Here is a 19,371-nt window from a genome sequence, read left to right as displayed (position 1 = left end):
CGGGCTTGGCTGAATCCACAGACAACAGGAAGCGAGGACCTGCAGGGCCAACCGGGAGTTACGTGCAGATTTCCAGCTGCCCAGAAGCTCGGCGCCCCAGCGCCCATGTTGTTCAAGGGTCAGCTATAAAAGGAAAACAAAAAACCTCTTTTTCTACATAAATAATAGAAAATTTCATTTTTAACAGAATCCAGCAAGTGTGGATCTGGGAAACTTAGCAGAAGTATGTTCATTTTAAAATGCAGCCTCCGTATAACATGTAGGGCTTACGTTTGTCCTACGTGTATCTTATTTTCCTCTTCAGGTGTTGCCGCAGAAGAGACTGGTATGTAGGAGAAATCCGTTCAGGATCTTTGAGTATCTGCAGCTCAGCCTAGAAGAGGTAATGTTGCCAGCATGGTGTTTCTCAGCGTGGGCCTCGGGCCTGGGCCACAGTGTAGACAAGCCCTCCTCAGTGCCTTTCTGCCTGCACTTGGGTACCGAGACCACCACAGGCAGCGCCCACCGTCGGCCTATCTGCATTTCACTCCTCGGCCTTTGTTTTATCCACTCTAGGAGGTCCATTTGTGGGTCCTGCCCGATATCATCCCACAGAGGTTTCAAGGGGTCACGTGACTCTTCTTTTGACATCAGGGTTTCAGATTGTCCAAATACCGTTTTACTCTTTTTTTTTACCAGCTACTGTAGAAACATGGTGCCCCAGATGGTAAAGAATCCACCTGCAAAGTGGGAGAACTGGGTTGGGAAGATCCCCTGGAGGAGGGCACGGCAGCCCACTCCAGTATTCTTGCCTGGAGAGTCCCCATGGAGAGAGGAGCCTGGGGGCCCAAAGAGTCGGACACAACTGAGCGACTAAGCATAAAAAAATTACAAGTTTATTGAGACACAGAGCATATACATACCACTCTCATTTAAAGTGTGCAGTGGTTTTATATATATATGTGTGTGTGTGTGTGTGTGCGCACGCGTGCTGTGTTTAGTCACTCAGTCGTGTCCGACTCTTTGAGATCCCATGAACTGCAGCCCACGAGGGTCCTCTGTCCATGGGATTCTCCAGGCGAGAATACTGGAGTGGGTTGCCATGCCCTCCTCCAGGGGATCTTCTCAACCCAGGGATTGAGCCCAGGTCTTCCGCATTGCAGGCGGATTCTTAACTGTCTGAGCCACCAGGGAAGCCCATATGTATGTGTGTACATATACACACACACACGCATATACGTGATTGTATATTTGTTTATTTGGCTCTGCTGGGTCTTTGCTGCTGCACAGGCTTTTCTCTAGCTGAGGTGAGCAGGGACTACTCTAGTTGTGCGCAGGCTTCTCTTTGCAGAAGCTTCTTTTGTCGTGGAGCGTGGGCTCTAGAGCATTTGGGCTGCAGACCGTGGGCTCAGTAGCTGGGGCACACAGGCTTAGTTGCTCCGAGGCATGTGGGATCTTCCTGGACCGGGGATTGAACCCATTGTCTCCTGCATTGGCAGGCAGATTCTTTACCACTGAGCCACCAGGGAATCCCCTGTGCAGTGGTTTTTAGCATATTCCTGGAGCTTCACCAGCTTTTTATAAACTGTGATGCGTGCTCTGGGTCATGTCATGACAGCTGATTATGTGAATGGATGGATTCTAAGTGTTTCCTTCTGCAGAATTACTAACGTGTCCCCTTTATGGAAGCTTCAAAAGTGGGTGCAGGCGGGTTTCTAAACCTGTCTCCTGTTTTCCTTCTGGGGTTCCTCTGTCCTGTGTTCATACAGTCGAGGGCCTCCTTTTTTGCTTCTGTCTGTACTGCACCCGGATTTGAAGACAGCGCCCTTCCTCCGTGTCGTGTCTGTGGCTGTGCCCTTCTCTGGGGGAGCCCCTGCCTGCCTGGACGGCTCCCGCGGCGTCTGGCTCAGCTCTGGGCGTCTCTGTGGGTCTCACGCCACGCTCATTGAGCTCCTCCACGCTGGTCATTCCCCAGATGTGCTCACAGAGAAGTGATGGTGTCTCCCGCTGGCCCCTGCCTCCCTCCACAGTGTGGCCAGCGGGACACAGAAGAGCTCGCGGCAGGAAAGGACGTCGGGATTTATTCCCTTCATCTACTCATTCTACACACGAGACAGCTGAGTCCGCTGTCGAGTACAGTGGTCACCAGCCGTGTGTGACTAGATAAACTAATTAAAATTGAGCAAAATTAAAACCCCTGTCCTCGGTTGCGCCTGCCGCGTTTCAGACGCTCAGCAGGCACACGTAGTGCTGGGAACACCAGTCTCTAGCTGCTTGGCCTCTCTGAGCCTCTGGTGTCTGCACCGTGAGATGAGGGTCGTGTAATACCTCGTGCGTAAGGTGTTCTGGAATTAAATCGTGTGTGTGCTGGCCCCAGCGAAGCACATGTTGTGCCGCGGTGCCCGGGGGGTGTGCCCGCTGCTGCTGTCATCGGCATCATTATGGTCACTTGTGCAAGCCCGTTACTGGCTGGTTGGAACCCTTTCCTTTGCAATTCATGTCGAGCAAAATTATTCACCGGGTGCCTTCTGTGTCCAGGCCCTGGGCTGAGTATTAACAGTCCAGAGAGAAGCAGAATGTGGCTCAAGTCCTCTCACAGACGGGACTGCGGTCCGGCGTGATGGGCACAGCGTGGGCAGTGGGCTGCACCTGTGCCACGCCCTCCTACCCGGTGCCTGACGTCTGTGACGTGCTCGGTAACAATTTCTCAATGGACGTGTACGAGGTCTGGGATTGGCCCAGAAACCGGTGGAGCCTGAAGGGACGAGATGCGTGTCAGGAACCGGGGGCTCCGCCTCTGCTCCAGCCCGGTGACCCGCTGATGCTTCTCACCGACTGTCTTGCTCTCGCTTCCCAAACCCCTGCTGAAGAAATGCTGGAGTGACAGGAGACAAGGGGGCTCTCATTCCTGCAAGCTGCTTGGTCCCCGAGAAACTCCAGAGACACGTTGGCAGAAGTCTCCAGGCTGCTGCCAGTTAAGCCCAGCCCCGCTTCCCAGCTCCGTTTTGGCCGCTTTCCTTGGGTGCATCACCCCCGTTTATCAGCACCACCCGTGCAGTTTTCCGTGTGTCCATAAATGCCCACGAGGAACATGGGCAGCCCTGCTGTGGTGATTCAAAGCGGCTCTTAGGTTGTGAGAAGGGCAGCACTGAGCTGGCTTAGACTTCTGTCTTGGAGAGCTGTTTTTCACCTTAATAACGCTTTAGGCCCTGACCAGATCTAGTGATATGGCGTTAAAACCATCATTAGGCTTATCCATCCATCATACTGGTTGGTTTAGTTGCTAAGTCATGTCTGACTCTTGCAACCCGGTGGACTGTAACCCATCAGGCTCCTCTCTCCCTGGAATTCTCCAGGCAAGAATACTGGAGTGGGTTGCCTTTTCCTTCTCCAGGAGATCTTCCTGACCCAGGGATTGAACCCAGGTCTCCTGCACTGCAAGTGGGTTCTTTACTGACTGAGCTACCAGGGAAAGCCATTATCCATCATTATTAGTACTCCCCAAGTAAAGACTGACTGTGACATTTCAAGGAACGAAGTAGACATTCCCCACAGACCTCCCTGGACTTGTTGTTCACCCGCCTAGTTGTGTCCGGTTCTTTGAGACCCGTGGACTGTAACTGCCAGGCTTCCCTGTCCTTTACTATCTCCTGGAGTTTGCTCACATTTATATCCATTGAGTCTGTTACGCTGTCTTAACCGTCTCATCCTCTGCTGCCCCCTTCTCCTCCTGCCTTCAGTCTTTCCCAGCATCAGGGTCTTTTCCAGTGAGTCGGCTCTTCACAGCAGGTGGCCTAAGTGTTGGCGCTTCAGCATCAGTCCCTCCAAACACTACTCAGGGTTGATTTCCTTTAGGATTGACTGGTTTGATCCCCTTGCAGTCCAAGGGACCCTCGAGGGTCTTCTCTAGCACCACAGTTGGAAAGCATCACTTCCTTGGTGCTCAACCTTTATGGTCCAGCATGACTACCGGAAAGACCATCGCTTTGACTAGACAGACCTTTGTTGGCAAAGTGATGCCTTTGCTTTTTAATAAGCTGTCTGGATTTGTCATAGCTTTCCTTCCAAAGAGCAAGCGTCTTTGGTTTCATGGCTGCAGTCACCATTCACAGTGATTTTGGAGCCCAAGAAAAGGAAATCTGTCACTCTTTCCACTTTTTCCCCCTTCTGCTTGCATGAAGTGATGGGACCTGATGGCATGATCTTATTAGTTTCTTGAATGTTGTTTTAAGCCAGCTTTTTCACTCTCCTCTTTCACTCTCATCAAGAGGCTCTTTAGTTCCTCTTCACTTTCTGCCATTAGATGGTATCATCTGCATATCTGAAGTTATTGATATTTCTCCCAGTTATCTTGATTCCAGCCTCATCAAGAAGCTCTTTAGTTCCTCTTCACTTTCTGCCATTAGAGTGGTATCATCTGCATATCTGAGGTTATTGATATTTCTCCCAGTTATCTTGATTCCAGCTTGTGATTCACACAGTCCAGCATTTCTCATAATGTACTCTGCATATAAGTTAAATAAGCAGGGTGACAGTAGACAGCCTTGCCATACTTCTTTCCCAATTTGGAATCAGTCTGTTGTTCCATGTCTGTTTCTAACCATTGCTTCTTGACCTGCCTACAGGTTTCTTGGGAGGCAGATAAGGTGGTCTGGTATTACCATCTCTTTAACAATTTCCCACAGTTTGTTGTGATCTACAGTCAAAGACTTTCACACAGTCCATGAAGCAGATGTTTTCCTAGAATTCCCTTCCTTTCTCTGTGATTCAGTGGATGTTGGCAATTTGATCCCTGGTTCTTCTGCCTTTTCTAATCCCAGCTTGTACATCTGGAAGTTCTGGGTTCACATACTGCTGAAGCCTGGCTTGAAGGGTTTTGAGCATAACCTTACTAGCACGTGAAATGAGCACAATTATCTGGTAGTTTGAACATCCTTTGACAGTGCCCTCCTTTGGGATTGGAATGAAAACTGACCTCTTTCAGTCCTGTGGCCACTGCTGAGTTTTCCAAATTTGCTGGCATATGGAGTGCAGCACTTTCACAGCATCATCTTTTAGGATTTGAAGTAGCTCAGCTGGAATTCCATCAGCTCCAGTAGCTTTGTTTGCAGTTATGCTTCCTAAAGCCCACTTGACTTCACACTCCAGGATGTCTGGCTTCAGGTGAGTGACCGCACCGTTGTGGTTATCTAGGTTATTAAGACCTTTTTTGTATAGTCTTCTGTGTATTCTTGCCATCACTTCTTAATCTCTTCTGCCTCTGTTAAATCCTTATCATTTCTCTCCTTTATCGAGCCCATCTTTGCATGAAATGTTCCCTTGGTATCTCCAATTTTCTTGAAGAGATCTCCAGTCTTTGCAATTCTATTGTTTTCCTCTATGTCTTTGCATTGTTCATTAAAGAGGGCCTTTTATCTCTCCTTGCTATTCTTTGGAACTCTACATTCACTTGGGAATATCTTTCCCTTTCTCCTTTGCTTTTTGCTTCTCTTCTTTTCTCAGCTATTTGTACAGCCCCCTCAGACAACCACTTCGCCTTCTTGCATTTCTTTTTCTTTGGGATGGTTTTGGTCACTGCCTCCTGCAGTGTTGTGAACCTCTGTCCATAGTTCTTCAGGCACTCTGTCTACAAGATCTAATCCCTTGAATCTGTTCATCGCCTCCACTGTGTAACCATAAGGGATTTGATTTAGATCATACCTAAATGGCCTAGTGGTTTTCCCTATTTTCTTCAATTTAAGCCTGAATTTTGGGATAAGGAGCTGATGATCTGAGCCACAGTCAGCTTCCAGTCTTGTTTTCACTGGCTGTACAGAGCTTCTCCATCTTTGGCTGTGAAGAATATAATCAATCTGATTTCAGTGTTGACCATCTAGTGATGTCTGTGTGTAGAGTCGTCTCTTGAGTTGTTGGAAGAGGGTGTTTGCTATGACCAGTGTGTTCTCTTGGCAAAGCTCTTTTAGCCTTTGCTCTGCTTCATGTTGTACTCCAAGGCCAAACTTGCCTATTATTCCAGGTATCTCTTGATTTCCTGCTTTTGCATCCCAATTTCCCACGAAGAAAAGGACATCTTTTTTTGGTGTTAGTTCTAGAAAGTCTTGTAGGTCTTCATAGAACCACTCAACTGCAGCTTCTTCAGCATTAGTGGTTGGGGCATAGACTTGAATATATAGTGTAATGATGAATGGTCTGCCTTGGAAATGAATCAAGATCATACTGTCGTTTTTGAAATTGCACCCAAGTACTGCATTTCAGACTCTTTGGTTGATGAAGATTTCCTCCATTTCTTCTAGGGGGTTCTTGCCCATGGTAGTACATAGAATGGTCTTCTGAATTAAATTTGCCTGTTCCTGTCCATTTTAGTTCACTGATTCCTAAGATGTTGATGTTCACTTTTACCATCTCCTGCTTGACCAGGTCCAATTTACCTTGATTTACAGGCCTAACATTCCAGGTTCTTATCCAAATTGTTCTTTACAGCATTGGACTTTACTTCCACCACCAAACACATCCACAGCTAAGCAACATTCCCACTTTGGCTCAGCCTCCTTGTTCCTTCAGGAGCTATTAGCAATTGCCCTCCACTCTTCCCCAGTAGCATATTGGATGCCTTCCAACCTGGGAGGCTCATTTTCCAGTGTTATATCTTTTTGCTTTTTCATACTGTTCATGTTCATGGGGTTCTCGCAGCAAGAATACTAGAGTGGTTTGCCATTCCCTTCTCCAGTGGACTGCATTTTGTCAGAACTCTCCACTGTGACCCATCCATCTTGGGTGGCCCTGCACAGCATGGCTTGTAACTTGATTAAGTTATGCAAACCCCTTCAACACTGATGACTTAATTCTAAAGAATGCCAACCCCACTGGAACAAGATCCTCCCCAACTATAATAAGTTGATCAGAATGGGGATTACTTAAACAGGGTGGTCAGGGAAGACCTATCTGAGGAGTGACCTTTGATACCAGCTGTGGGAGCAGCAGTTACAAAGGCCAAGGCAGGAGCGAGCTCAGTGCATCAGAAGAGAAGTGAAGCAGCCTGCTGGGAAGAGTCACAGGGCTGGAGGCAGTGAAGGCAGGTATGCAGGGGTCTTCCTGGGAGCAGGGGTCTTCCCGTATTGGGAAGGTGGCTTGGGCTGCCCCAGAGATGAGGCTGTGGGACCAGAGTGCGGGGCCCTTTGGAGAAGTACAGGCAGGAGGAGACCACTGGTTTTCAGACGAGATCAGGTGCATTCAGGGTGGTATGGCCGTAGACCCGCTGGTCTTCAGAGCAGCTCTCGATTTGGATCTGGATAGAACTAAAGTAGTTATCAAACCACTTTTCTCTTAAAAACTGTCGAGGGACCCTGAGGAGCATCTTACGTGGATTATATCTGTTGATGTTTACCTAATTATATATTTAAATGAAAATTTAAGTATGTGTTTATTAACTCATTTTACATGCTAACCCACTGAAATAATATTTTTATGAAAAACAACTATATTTTTTCAAAGCAAAACAAGTCGAGTGAGAAGAATAGCATGGTTTTTTCATTTTTGCAAAGACTGTAAGGTGAGGCTGAAGAGAAGCACCCTGGACTCTCACATCTGCTGCTCCGTTCAGCCTCTTGTGGTATCGCATGTGTCAGAGCCTCTGGGGAGAATGAGCCTTAATCTCAGGAAATGGTTTTGACCTTGTGGCCCCCCTTCAAGGGTCTTGGGGACCCTAGGATCTTCCAACTGGCCATACCTCAAGGACCACTGCTATAAAAAGGAATGTCATAGGTGGCCAGGAGAGGGTGGCGATGGGGTGGATTGGGGTGATTTCTGAGGGTCGGGAAGGTGTTTCCTTAGCAGAGCCTTGCCACTCCTTAAAAGCCCTGCACCTTCACAGCTGTGGTCTTGTGTCCTGAACACTGGGCAGGGAGGACAGCAGCCGTCAGCACCAAGGACAGCAGCCTGGCGGGGGGGGGGGGGGCTTGGGGGGCCCTCCAGGGTACCTGTCGTTTGATCAGCCGTCAGCACCAAGGACAGCAGCCTGAGGGGTGGCAGGGAACTGCCTTTCTGCTGCCACCTGCACCAGAGGGCCCTTGACAGGGAACCTGTCGTTTGATCATAAGCCTCGTCTTCCGTCCTCAGGTTTACAAAGAAAGTAGCATGTAGAGCCACCGTTTTAGTTGCCGTCTACTGCAGACCAGCCTCACCTGAGTCTTTCAGGTACAAACGCAGATCCCAGCCCCCTTCTACAGACAGAGCAAATAGCAGGGCCTGTTTCCCGTGTCAGTGCTGGGCATCCTTTTGTTTTTGTCAGAAGGTTATTTTTATTTCCATATCCAGGTGATCTTACCCAACTGAGCCTGACTTCGCCGTTTCCCCCTTGTATCCCCATGTGAGGGAAGCATGGTGTCATATGATGAAGTTAATGGAAAGATGGGGTTTACTTGTTAGGAAATCACTTTACAGCAAGTGACCAAGAAACTCATTTGATTGTGAGTCAGCCCAAGTCTGCATTGCTCACTTTCCACAAATTTCTTCGTTTTTCTTCTACAATTTTTTCCCCTGGTTATTTTACAGAGGAAAATCCAATGAGCAAAAGTTTCTACTGTTATTGCTCTTTATGTCATTTTTCAGTTTAACTGTGTGGTTTTTTAAAAGAGAAAATACATGGAAAATTTCATAAAAGTGTTGGTTTTTTTTCACTGATTTTAAACTATTCTGTGACATTCCTATTACCCCTTGAAATTTGAATGAACCATTTATGTTTAAAAGTTTGTGACCAATTGGATGGTGCAAAGGACATTCATTGATATTTAAGGCAAAAATAAATCTGTGAAATAGTTTTTCGAGAACAAGGAATAGTTTCTGATGAGCATTTTCTCCTTGTCCTGTTTTTAGGCCTTCTTCCTGGTCTATGCGCTGGGATGTCTGAGTATTTACTATGAAAAGGTAAGGTGTTTTATTCACACAATCCACTTAAAATTGCCTGATGCCAAAAGCACGTTGTAATCCTTTTCATATTGCTTTACTCCAAGTGTATCTACTTTCACTGGATAAAACTGGAATTGAATTTTTTTTCTCTAAGTTTAGTCTTTGGATCCTGAATTGGGACTGTTCAGGCAAAAAAAGCCAACTTTGACCCTTTGAGACTAAATTTCATTCCCAGATCCTAGGAGAAGAGCAGTGTCTTTATCTGATGATCAGGAAATCCGTGAGAATGGTACTGAAAATTAACAGCAGAAACGAAAACCGCCTGTGCTTAGCACCCGATTCAGTGAAGGTTGTGAGTCAGGTACCTCGCACGCGGTACTTCTGGGCCATATCTCCACGCGTGAAGAGTTTTACAGATGAGGTAACTGAGGCTCAGGAAATGAGCCACTCACAGGTTCACGCAGCTGGTCTGGTTAGAATTAGCATTTGAACTGATGCCAGGGCAGCTCCGAAGCCCACAGTTTTGTGCTGTAGCCTGCTGCCCTTGGAAGATCATTAATCCTGTTTCCAGTGAAGGAGCTGGGGGCGGTGGGAGGTGAGAGTTCACCGCACACGTCTGTACTTTTTGAATTTTGGACTTTGTGAATACAACACCTCTTCAAAAAACCTCATGAAGTTAAAATCAAGGTGAAAAAGGTAAGCAGAACATCAGACGGGAGAAGTGAGTGAAGTTGCTCAGTCGTGTCTAACTCTTTGCGACCCCATGGACTGTAGCCTACCAGGCTCCTCCATCCATGAGATTTTCCAGGCAAGAATACTGGAGTGGGTTGCCATTTCCTTTTCCAGGGGATCTTCCCAACCCAGGAATTGAACCTGGGTCTCCTGCATTGTAGGCAGACAATTTACCATCTGAGCCACCAGGGAAGCCAGGAGAACGTGTATTTTATTCTGTCCTTGGGAGCACATGTCTTACCACTCAGCAGATTCTAACCCCATAAATCTTTTTCACGAGTATTCCCATGGTTTGGGAATGGGTGTGTGGCTGGCGGGTGACTCCTTTTCTCAGGTGGCGGCCCTTCTCAGCCCGCCCTGCGTCCTCCCCTGGGCCCTCGCCAACACTCGTCAGGACGTGCCGGCTGCTGAAACGCGGCGGGCTGTCCAAGTCAGAGTCCAGCCTTCTCCACCAGACTCTTGCTTGTTTTGTGGGGGGATGGATTTGAAGACCACACACATACGGAGTTTCCACTGTAGGAACAACTGGTTTGGGGGTTTTGTTTTTTGTTGTTTTTTTAAAGAAGAAAAAAAATCTCAACTTTAGCTCATGTTTATAGTATTAAGATCTTAGGCCGAGACAAACTGATCAAGTCTTATTGAGTGACTGAGCTGTAAACCAAATAAAGAATGGCTCCTTTTACTCAAGGCTGAAATGAAGCAGGAAGCTTCTCACACTTCCCTGGTGCTTCGTGTGGTGGTTTTGAATTGATACGTGAGAATGTTATCTCATGGTATCGTCAAACGAGCAGTTGGATTATTAATTTGTGCTGTGGGATTAATTACCTAGTTTCAGAGACTAAATGGAGTATCTTTTCTTTTAAGGCTTTTACAGAATTCACTTTTTGCATTTCCGAACGTGGCCCACTGTACTGTAGCTACCCGTCAGGGTCTCTACATGCTGGAACGTGCACCCTCGGCTTTGGTGGCCCCGGCCCAGCCCCATTCCTCTGGCTGGGCTGTTCTCTCCCAACACCCTGTCCACTGCCCTCCCTGCCCTCACTTGGCTGCTCCCTGTCTCCAGAGTGGCTGTCTCGGGGGGGCTTCGCCCAGGTCCTCTGTGACTGTGCTGTCCAGTAGAAATATGATGGGAGCCTCACACGAGAGCCTCATGCATAATTTTTAATTTTCTAGTAGCCACACTGAAAAGGTTTTTATTATTTTTAGTCAGCTGAAAGTGATGTACATAGTTTATTTAACCGAACATATTTAAGACTACTGAGATAGTCTTAACCTGACATATTTAAACTGCTTCTCTTTTGCATATGAAGTTTGCATTCTCTTTTGCGTACAAAGTCTTTGAAACTCAGTGTGTGTTTATGGCAGTTCAGGGGAGTGGCTGGCGGCCGCCACACTGGACATCTTGGGTCTGTATCTTCCAGCTAAAGCCCTTCATCGTGGGCACCATCTTCAGCTCACATTTGGTAGAGATGCTGTTGATGCGCTGGCCAGGTGACCGATGGGTACACGCATAGTAAGTAATGCCTGGTCTTCTCCTACCAACCACAGGAGCCTTTAACGATCATGAAGCTCTGGAACGCTTTCTCCACAGTTCAGCCCACGTTCAGGACGACCTACATGGCATACCATCACTTCCGCAGCAAGGGCTGGGTGCCCAAGCCTGGACTTAAGTACGGAACAGATTTGCGTAAGTGATTCCTTGGCCTCGCAGGCACGTGAACCAGGCTTAGGGTCCAGGTCAGATCCCGGGGCGAACATCAAATTGGTTGTGTGTGGTTGCTGTTTTTTCCTGAGGTGCTGTCCTCCTGGCTTAGATAAGAGCGTTTGGATGAGAGTGGAGGGTATGTTTTTCCCTCTTGTCTGCTCTGAGATCTTAAAAGAGAGTCCACAGCCCCCACCCCCACCTCTCATTAGTTTGTGATCCTGTGATGAAGGGCGGTCCCTTGTCTTCTGGGAGAGTTTCGTTTGGCAAATTATGTGTTGCTGCTAAGTCGCTTCAGTCGTGTCCGACTCTGTGCGACCCCATAGACAGCAACCTGCAAGGTTGCAAGGAGCTTGCAGGCTCCTCCGTCCATGGGATTTTCCAGGCAAGAGGACTGGAGTGTGCAGTTACCACTAATAATCATGTAGTGACAGCAATCATTTCTTGAGCCCTCACTGAGTGCCAGGCATTCGACATTCATGACCTCATTTAATCCTAACAGCAGTTGTACGAGACTGGTGCTCTCGAGCCTCATTTTTCTGATAAGGAGACTGCAGTTGTGGTAGAAAGGGTCACCTGCCCCTAAAAGTTTCCAGGGTGAGTATCAGAGTACTGCACTCTGAATGCTGGAACCCAGGCTCTTAGAAACTTGCATACGGCACTGCCTCCCTGCTCTTTATTTAAAGGAAGGAGTTGGGGCCCGGCAAGCACCCCATTCACCAGAATATTGCTGAGGGTCTCGTGTGAGCCAGATCTTCTTAGGTGCCAGGAACACCCAGGAGCTGCCTGGGTGGGCACGCTCCTTACATGCTGGGAGGGGGACAAGCAAGCAGACATACAAATATGCACTGTAATTTCAGGGTACTGAGAAAAACAGAGTGGAATAAAGGGACAGAGAGTAAAAGGAAGGTAGATGGTTAGGAGAAGACTCTGAAAAGATGTGCCCCAAACACCAACAACTCAAGTGCAACCCCAGTGAAGGAACAGGTCCCCTGAGAGTGTAGGGAAGAACCCCCGGGGCCCAGGGGAGTAACCCTTTGCAGAGGCGCAAAGGCCCCGAGGCAGGAACGAGTCCAGCAGGTCTCAGTGGGTCCAGAGCTCCGGGGTCAGTCCCCGGGGAGAGTCAGGCTGGGGGAGATCACGTGGGCCCTGGCACAGACTTGGGATGTTATTCTGCCTATTGGAAGTCTGAGGGGATCTCAAGCAAAGGAGTGACTTATATTTAACAACTCGATTCAATAGGACCTTTGCTTTGTTACTAACAGATGGTGGGGTTAGGGTGGGACGAGGGGAGCAAAAGGTGGAAGCAGAGAGAGGAGTCAGGGAAGCTGACCTGACCAGCCTTGCAGATGGAATAGGAAGTAGGGTCTGGGGGAGGAGAGGAGTTCAGGGTCACGCCTAGATTCTTGGATTTGTGTTTTGGACATAGTAAGTCAACTGGGAGTAGGGGGAGCGGGGAAGATACTGTGAAGATGAACAGTTCTGGAGCCCAGGAGGAGTGGGGGGAGGGGGAAGATGCTGTGAAGATGAACAGTTCTGGAGCCCAGGAGAGCCTCGAGGTACACTCTTGCCGGGGGCTGGTTGCATCACTAGGCCTGGGCACATGGGCGAAGGTCCTTGGGATCCCCTACCGCAGGGGTCCCCAACCTCCAGGATCGAACGCCTGGTGATCTGAGGTGGAGCCGATGTACTGATAGTAGAAAGATGTGATGTACGTGAGTCATTCCCAGACCCCACCGGTCCATGGAAAAACTGTCCTCCACGGAACCAGCCTGCAGTGCCAGAACGTTTGGGGGCCGCTGCCCTCCAGCACTGCTGCTCCTGATAAGCCCCTGAAACTTTGCCACATCCACCCAGTGGGTGCTTCCTGGGAGCTCTTGAGAATTGTATGTGAGGTGCAAACAAAGATGTCAAGGTGTTTGAGAGGACTCCTGTGACGTCATGGCCCCTGAGGTCTACAGGCTCGATCATGTACTGCTCCATGTATTTTTGAGCCTTTCCTTGTTAATACACAAAGAAAGCCAGTTCAGTCTTTTAAATCAAGTGCTCTAAAATCAAGTGTGCTTAACCTAGAATCATAAGATGGTATTCGAGGGGCCCCAGGCACCCCCCCCAGAATTTTATTCAAAATTGCATGTTTGTAAATGGGTGCATTTTTCTGCGTCGAGAACGGGTGGCGGTGGTTGTTCAGTCTCTAAGTCATGTCCGACTCTGCGAGCCCATGGACTGCAGCACACCAGGTTCCCCTGTCCTTCACTGTCCTGGAATCTGCTCAGATTCATGTCCCTTGAGTCAGTGATGCTGTCTAACCATCCCATCCTCTGCCACCCCCTTCTGCTTTCATTAAATTCTCAAAGTGGGTCAGCAATATATATAAAGCTAAGGAGTGCCCACCCCTCTAAGATAAAGGCTCCTGTTGTTTCTTCCGGGCCTGGGTTTCAGGTACAGATGTCCTAACTCTGGGTCACCACGTGAATGATCAGGATGACCTTGAGCTTAGCTTGCAGAGTCACCCACAGGTCATGGCACTTAAATGAGGTGAGCCTGTGGCCTGGCCATCACTGGCTCCTGCCTGCCCTCTTCCTCTCTGGGGAAGAGCAGCCGCCCAGGCTGCACACTCGGCAGGCCTTGGCCAGTGTGCTTGGTGAATGGGTGAAACATGAGCGGGATTTTCCAGCCAGCAAGGCCACAGTGACGCACTCAGAGGCAGCGGGGTGACAGAGAGAGTCTTTGGGGCTCGCGGCCAGCTCAGTGTCTTGCTGCCTGTGTGACCTCAGAAAGGTTACTGTGCCTCTCAGCTTCCGGTCACTCATCATGTAACATGGATACCATCGTATTTATAAAGCAACATCTGTGTAAAAAGTAAAAACAGAAAATTGCAGGGGCGGGGCCTCTGTCGAGTGTGGTGTAAGCATACCTTATCCATGTGCTTTCAGTACTCAAGTCATCTTTGTGGAGGGTGAGTAGAGAGAACTTGCTCATTTAAAAAGAAACAGCCTTATAAGGATGGATGAAAGGGTGGACAGACGGACAGACTTTTTAAAAAGGAGGAAAATCCATCCACTGCTGTTTCCCAGCTCCCCAAGGCCTTTGCCCTGCTGGGGGTGTTTTATGCACTTGGAGACGCTCGTGTGGTTACTGTGAGCCCAGGTCCTGGCCCAGCAGCGCCGGGAAGGGCATCTTCAGGCCAGAGTCCGGGAGCTGTGCTGGCCAGCGGTGAGGGATGTGGCCCCCCGACCTTGGCCCCCGCCCCAGGCGCAGAAGTAGGGTGCTGTCTAACACTGCTGTTTTCCTTTGGGAGGCTGGCAGTGTGAGACCACACATATGCAAGAGCTGCCGGCACAGGTAACAGCCAGGCACGCTCCCTTCACAGTTGTTCCTGCTCACAGAGGCAGGGACTCACGACAGAGGGCCGCTGTGAAACTCAGGGAGACTCTTCCCTGGACTAAGTCCTGTGAGTCCAGTTTCACTCCAGCAGCAGCACGTGGAACGAGCAGCACAACCTCAGGTCAGGCGCAGCTGCCCGGCCGCTTGACTGTGAATGCCCACGGCAGACAGCCAGGCCAGGAGCCACGCGAGAGCCCTTCCTCACCACATCCTCATCCCCCTGCGAGAGCTCCTCCTTACACGTCCCCATCCCTCCGCGAGAGCCCTTCCTCACACACCCCCATCCCCCCACGAGAGCCCCTCCTCACCACATCCCCATCCCCTGCAAAGCGCCCTTGGCTGCCGGCTCCATGGCCACCATCAGCTTGCCTGTTGCTTTTCTACTCCCATCTCGTTTCATCTTCACGCTCCATGAGGCTTGTGGCACTCACCTCCTCCTACAGCCGAGGAAATTGAGGTTTCAGAGGGTCAGGGCAGTGGGTCCCACAGCTGGTTGTTGTCGTTCAGTCATTCAGTCGTGTCCAACGCTTTGCGACCCCGTGGACTGCAGCGCGCCAGGCTTCCCTGTCCTTTACTATCTCCCAGAGTTTGCTCACATTCATGTCCATTGAGTCAGTGATGCTATCCAACTGTCTCATCCTCTGTTGCCCTCTTCTCCTCCTGCCTTCAGTCTTTCCCAGCATCAGGGTGTTTTCTAATGAGTCGGCTCTTCACATCGGGTGGCCAAAGTGTTTCAATGAATCAGTCCTTTCAATGAATATTCAGGGTTGATTTCTCTTAGGGTTGACTGGTTTGATCTCCTCGCAGTCCAAAGGACAAGAGTCTCGGTTCTCCAGAACTATGGTTCAAAAGCAGCAATTCTTCGATGCTCTGCCTTCCTTAAGGTCTGACTCTCACATCCATACATGACTACTGGAAAAGCCATAGCTTTGACTAGACGGACCTTTGTCGGCGAAGCGATGTCTCTGCTATTTAATATTCTGTCTAGGTTTATCATAGCTTTTCTTCCAAGGAGCAAGCATCTTTTAATTTCATGACTGTAGTCATTGTCTACAGTGATTTTTGGAGCCCAAGAAAATAAAATCTATCACTGTTTCCACTTTTTCCCTTTCTATTTGCCATGAAATTATGGGACCAGATGGTTGATTTTAGTTTTTTTAATGTTGAGTTTTAACCACAGTTGGTAAGTGCAGAGATTAGGGCTCTTTATGACTCAGTTCCATGTAGTTCCCACCATAGCTAAGTAGAGTTGCCAGCCAGAAAGCCAAAACACCAACTTGAGGATTTTTATTTTTGTCCTAGACATGCAGTTGCTGGTGGCCTTAACCCAGAGTTCTAGTTACTCCTGAGCCTCCTTCCCACCCATTTCAGTTTTGGATTCACGTTGACTGTTTGGTCACGTGATTTCACAGCTCCCTGCAAATTAGAAGTTGCAAATCGGACAAAATATGGGAGCCGTGGGAGGCCAGTAGACAGCATGTCCAGAGCCCAGAGAACCATCACGTGTCATGGAGAGCTGGCAGCTGGCTCTGCCCCGGGGAGAGGCATCAGGGCCCCCGTGCCCTCACCCTGCAGGGAGGAGTGCCTTCATCCCATCTCTTCTCCAGTCCTTTCCTAAGCCACCCTCTTGGCTTGTTTTTCCTACTGACTGTGTTTTTGTTAACATCGTCCACATTTGTACATCTAATCCCTGTTAATTCATAAGTGGTTTTGGACACAGCTCCTCAGAAGATTCTCCTCCGTAATTATGAAAGTGAAGTCGCTTAGTCGTGTCCGACTCTTTGTGACCCCATGGACTGTAGCCCACCAGGCTCCTCCCATCCCTGGGATTTTCCAGGCAAGAATACTGGAGTGGGTTGCCATTTTATAACACCATATAATACCTAAGGGAAATTGGAGTTATTCATTAGCATCATCTAAGTATTCAGTCCGTCTTTTCAGTTTCCCGCTTGTCCCCACAGTGTCTTCTGTGGCTGTTTGGGTTCTAATTTTTTTTTTTTTGACAGGCTCCACTCGAGGTTCATTTATCACACGGAGCACTTATCCATCTTATAGTTTCCTAGGGAGGCCATAAGAAATGACCACAAACCGGGGCCCATAAAGCCGCAGAAGGTCCGGAGGCCAGGAGCCTCAAACCGCGGTGTGGGCGGGGCCACGCCCCCTCCGCCGCTCCCCTCCTCCAGGTTCCGGTGGCGCCAGGCGTTCCTTGGCAAGTGGCTGTGTCGCTCAGTCTCTGCAAAGTTCCTTCTTCCCAACACGATCACATTCACGGGATTGGGATGCAGACGTGTCTTTGGGGGCCACCATTCAACCAGCACTGCAGTCTCTTCAGTCTCTTTTCATCTAAGAGCCCCTCCACCTGCTGGTTTTCTGTGACTTCGACTCGTGAAGTCCTGTAGGATGTCCCACAGTCTGGGTAGGTCTGATCACTTCCTCGTGGTTAGGGGTTAGGCTCAGGCTCACCAGTTTTCAGCCGGCACAGGTGATGTGTGTCCTTAGGGCCCACGTCCAGGAGTGGATGGTGTCAGGTTGTCCTGCTGCTGGTGAAGCCGCTTGTTTGCTAAGCTGGTTGTTGTCAGACGTCTACATTTTCCCTTTTGTAGTTCACAAGTGTTTATAGAGTGAGACTGAGTATCTGGTACCCCGGTAGTTACAGTGGTGCCCCGAATTAATTATTGTCCTTGTCACCATTTTCACCAGTTATTGCCCTCTACCGTTCATTCCACACGTTGCATCCTCTCTTCTCTGTGTTCCTTCAGACTTTATTTTAAATACCCAGTATCCCTTAAACTTCTGAAGTTTTCATCTTTTCTACTTGGAGGCCTTTCTGTAAAACTCTTTCCCTTTTTTGCTCTGGATGCACTGTTACTATGGTAATGACTGTTATCACAGGTAACTTTTCAAGCACCTCCACCTACATTACTTTCCCCGATTCCCATAAGGAGATTGGAACACGGGTGTCATCATGTGGTCTCGGCACTGCTGAGCCTTGAACAGGGGTCTGACTGATGCTGTGTTCGTGCTTCTAACCCTTGAGGTGTACCTCCATCGTAGTCAGACATCCGAAGGGCCCGAAGTAGGGGGTCAGACTTTCTTTCAAGCTGTGTCATCTTCCAGTTGAGTCTCATCCATGAAGGGTGTGTAACTGATCAGAGATAATGGCATTTGAGAACTGAAAGAGATCTTAATTTCCCTTCATGTCTTCATTTTATGGCTTCGGGGACCGAGCCTCAGAGAAGTTAATGACGTGCTTAGAGCCCCACAACTGGGAGTGGCAGAGGTCTGAACGAAGCAGAGCCCCGAATTCAGCCTCATCCTAGTAGGGGGTCTCCTTCCACTGCACCACAGCCCAGAAGTTGAGAAATGGGTGTTTAGACATTAACTTCCGTTTGGACCCTTACCCAGTGAATTTGAGCTGACTTGCCAAATAATTTAAATATGATTTAAATCAGAATTCTGTTCATAATAAGGAAATACAACCATGAGAAGTAGAGGTGGAGGGTTGCTGTATCATCAGTAGGGTCTTTCACCCGTTCTGACCTCATGGTGCTGGAGCCAAATGGAAACGTGATTAACTACAGGATCGATGTGGCCCAGAAGGAAAAGTTCTATCAGTTCCTCAAGGGAACAAAACTTTTCTGCCTTGGTTTTTCCAAGAGCTCATGGATATAATTGTGTTAGTTAAGGTAGTGCCTGCAGCTATGGTTGCCCCAGATTTCAGGGGCTTAGCGAGCACTTGAAGTTAATTCTGTTTCTGTGAAATCCAAAGCTGGTATCCAGATGGTGGTTGGACCAACTCCCAAAGGGGCTGCAGGAGCCTGGCTTCTTCATGTGGCCCCACGGGCTTCACGCGGCTTCAGAAAGTGACAGGCACAGGCTTGGTGTCTGCGAGGGCTTCAGGGCCAGCCCAGAAGGGCCCATGATGCCCAGTCATGCCCAGCCGGGTGCTCGGGAGGCTGAGACAGGTCTCTCACGTGTCAGGAAAAGGAGCAGACGGGTTTGGTAGGCAGATGGCTGCGCCCTATCTTGCTTGAATTTGGAGTTCATTTGTGGGGTGTGGGTGGGACGAGGGCATTAGGGTCTCGACAACAGATTTGCTTTGCTAATTGCATTCTATTCCAGGGAAAAAACAGTTTGGGTTTTGAAACTAGACCAGAGGGAGTGCTGCAGATCACCCACGTGTGGAGCACTGGGTATTCATGTCCCTTTGAGGATAGAAAGCACTTCATCAAGTAATAAAATGAGAGTTTGATTTCGAGTGGTCATGCATTTTCTTTTTCCTTTGCAGTGCTGTATCGAAAAGGCCCTCCGTTTTACCATGCAAGGTTTGGAGTGATTTTTTTTTTTTTCTGTTGGAGTGCAGTTGATTTACAATGTTGTGTGGGTTTCAGGTGTACAGCAAAGCGATTGATACGCATACACATATATTCTTTACTTTTTAGATTCTTTTTTCGTATAGGTTATCACAGAATATTGAGTAGAATTCCCTGTGCTATACACTAGGTCCTTGTTCATTATCTGTCTTATACAGAGCAGTGGGTGTGTGTTCATCCCAAGCTCCTGATTTAATGGGGTGATTTTTAAATAAGGTAATGACTTAAAGGGACAGGAGGAAATTTCTGAGCTCCAGTTTAATTTTCAGAGGCACACGATTCCTCCTGGCCTAA

The 19,371-nt window shown here is 48.7% G+C and overlaps 1 protein-coding gene across 15 annotated transcripts in view; it reads left to right on the top strand.

Annotated features, from left to right (window-relative positions):
- LOC133235547 (peroxisome proliferator-activated receptor gamma) overlaps positions 1–19,371 on the top strand; it is a 215,160-nt gene that overhangs the window by 189,236 nt on the left and 6,553 nt on the right. For 14 of the 15 annotated variants that reach the window (XR_009732588.1, XM_061397190.1, XM_061397186.1 and 11 more), the window contains 4 exons: positions 305–382; positions 8,851–8,901; positions 11,164–11,302; positions 18,993–19,029. Coding sequence is in view for 14 of the 15 variants with exons in the window: in XM_061397190.1 (XP_061253174.1) it covers positions 305–382; positions 8,851–8,901; positions 11,164–11,302; positions 18,993–19,029 (305 nt within the window). In the remaining variant the exon portion in view is untranslated. The remainder of the gene's footprint in view (positions 1–304; positions 383–8,850; positions 8,902–11,163; positions 11,303–18,992; positions 19,030–19,371) is intronic. The other variant, XM_061397181.1, reaches the window with a different exon arrangement.

This window comes from Bos javanicus, chromosome 22 (genome assembly GCF_032452875.1).
Source record: "Bos javanicus breed banteng chromosome 22, ARS-OSU_banteng_1.0, whole genome shotgun sequence".
In the NCBI taxonomy this organism is placed as follows: Eukaryota; Metazoa; Chordata; class Mammalia; order Artiodactyla; family Bovidae; genus Bos; species Bos javanicus.
Note: the sequence above shows the minus strand (reverse complement) of the source record. Positions and strands in the feature narration are given on the sequence as shown.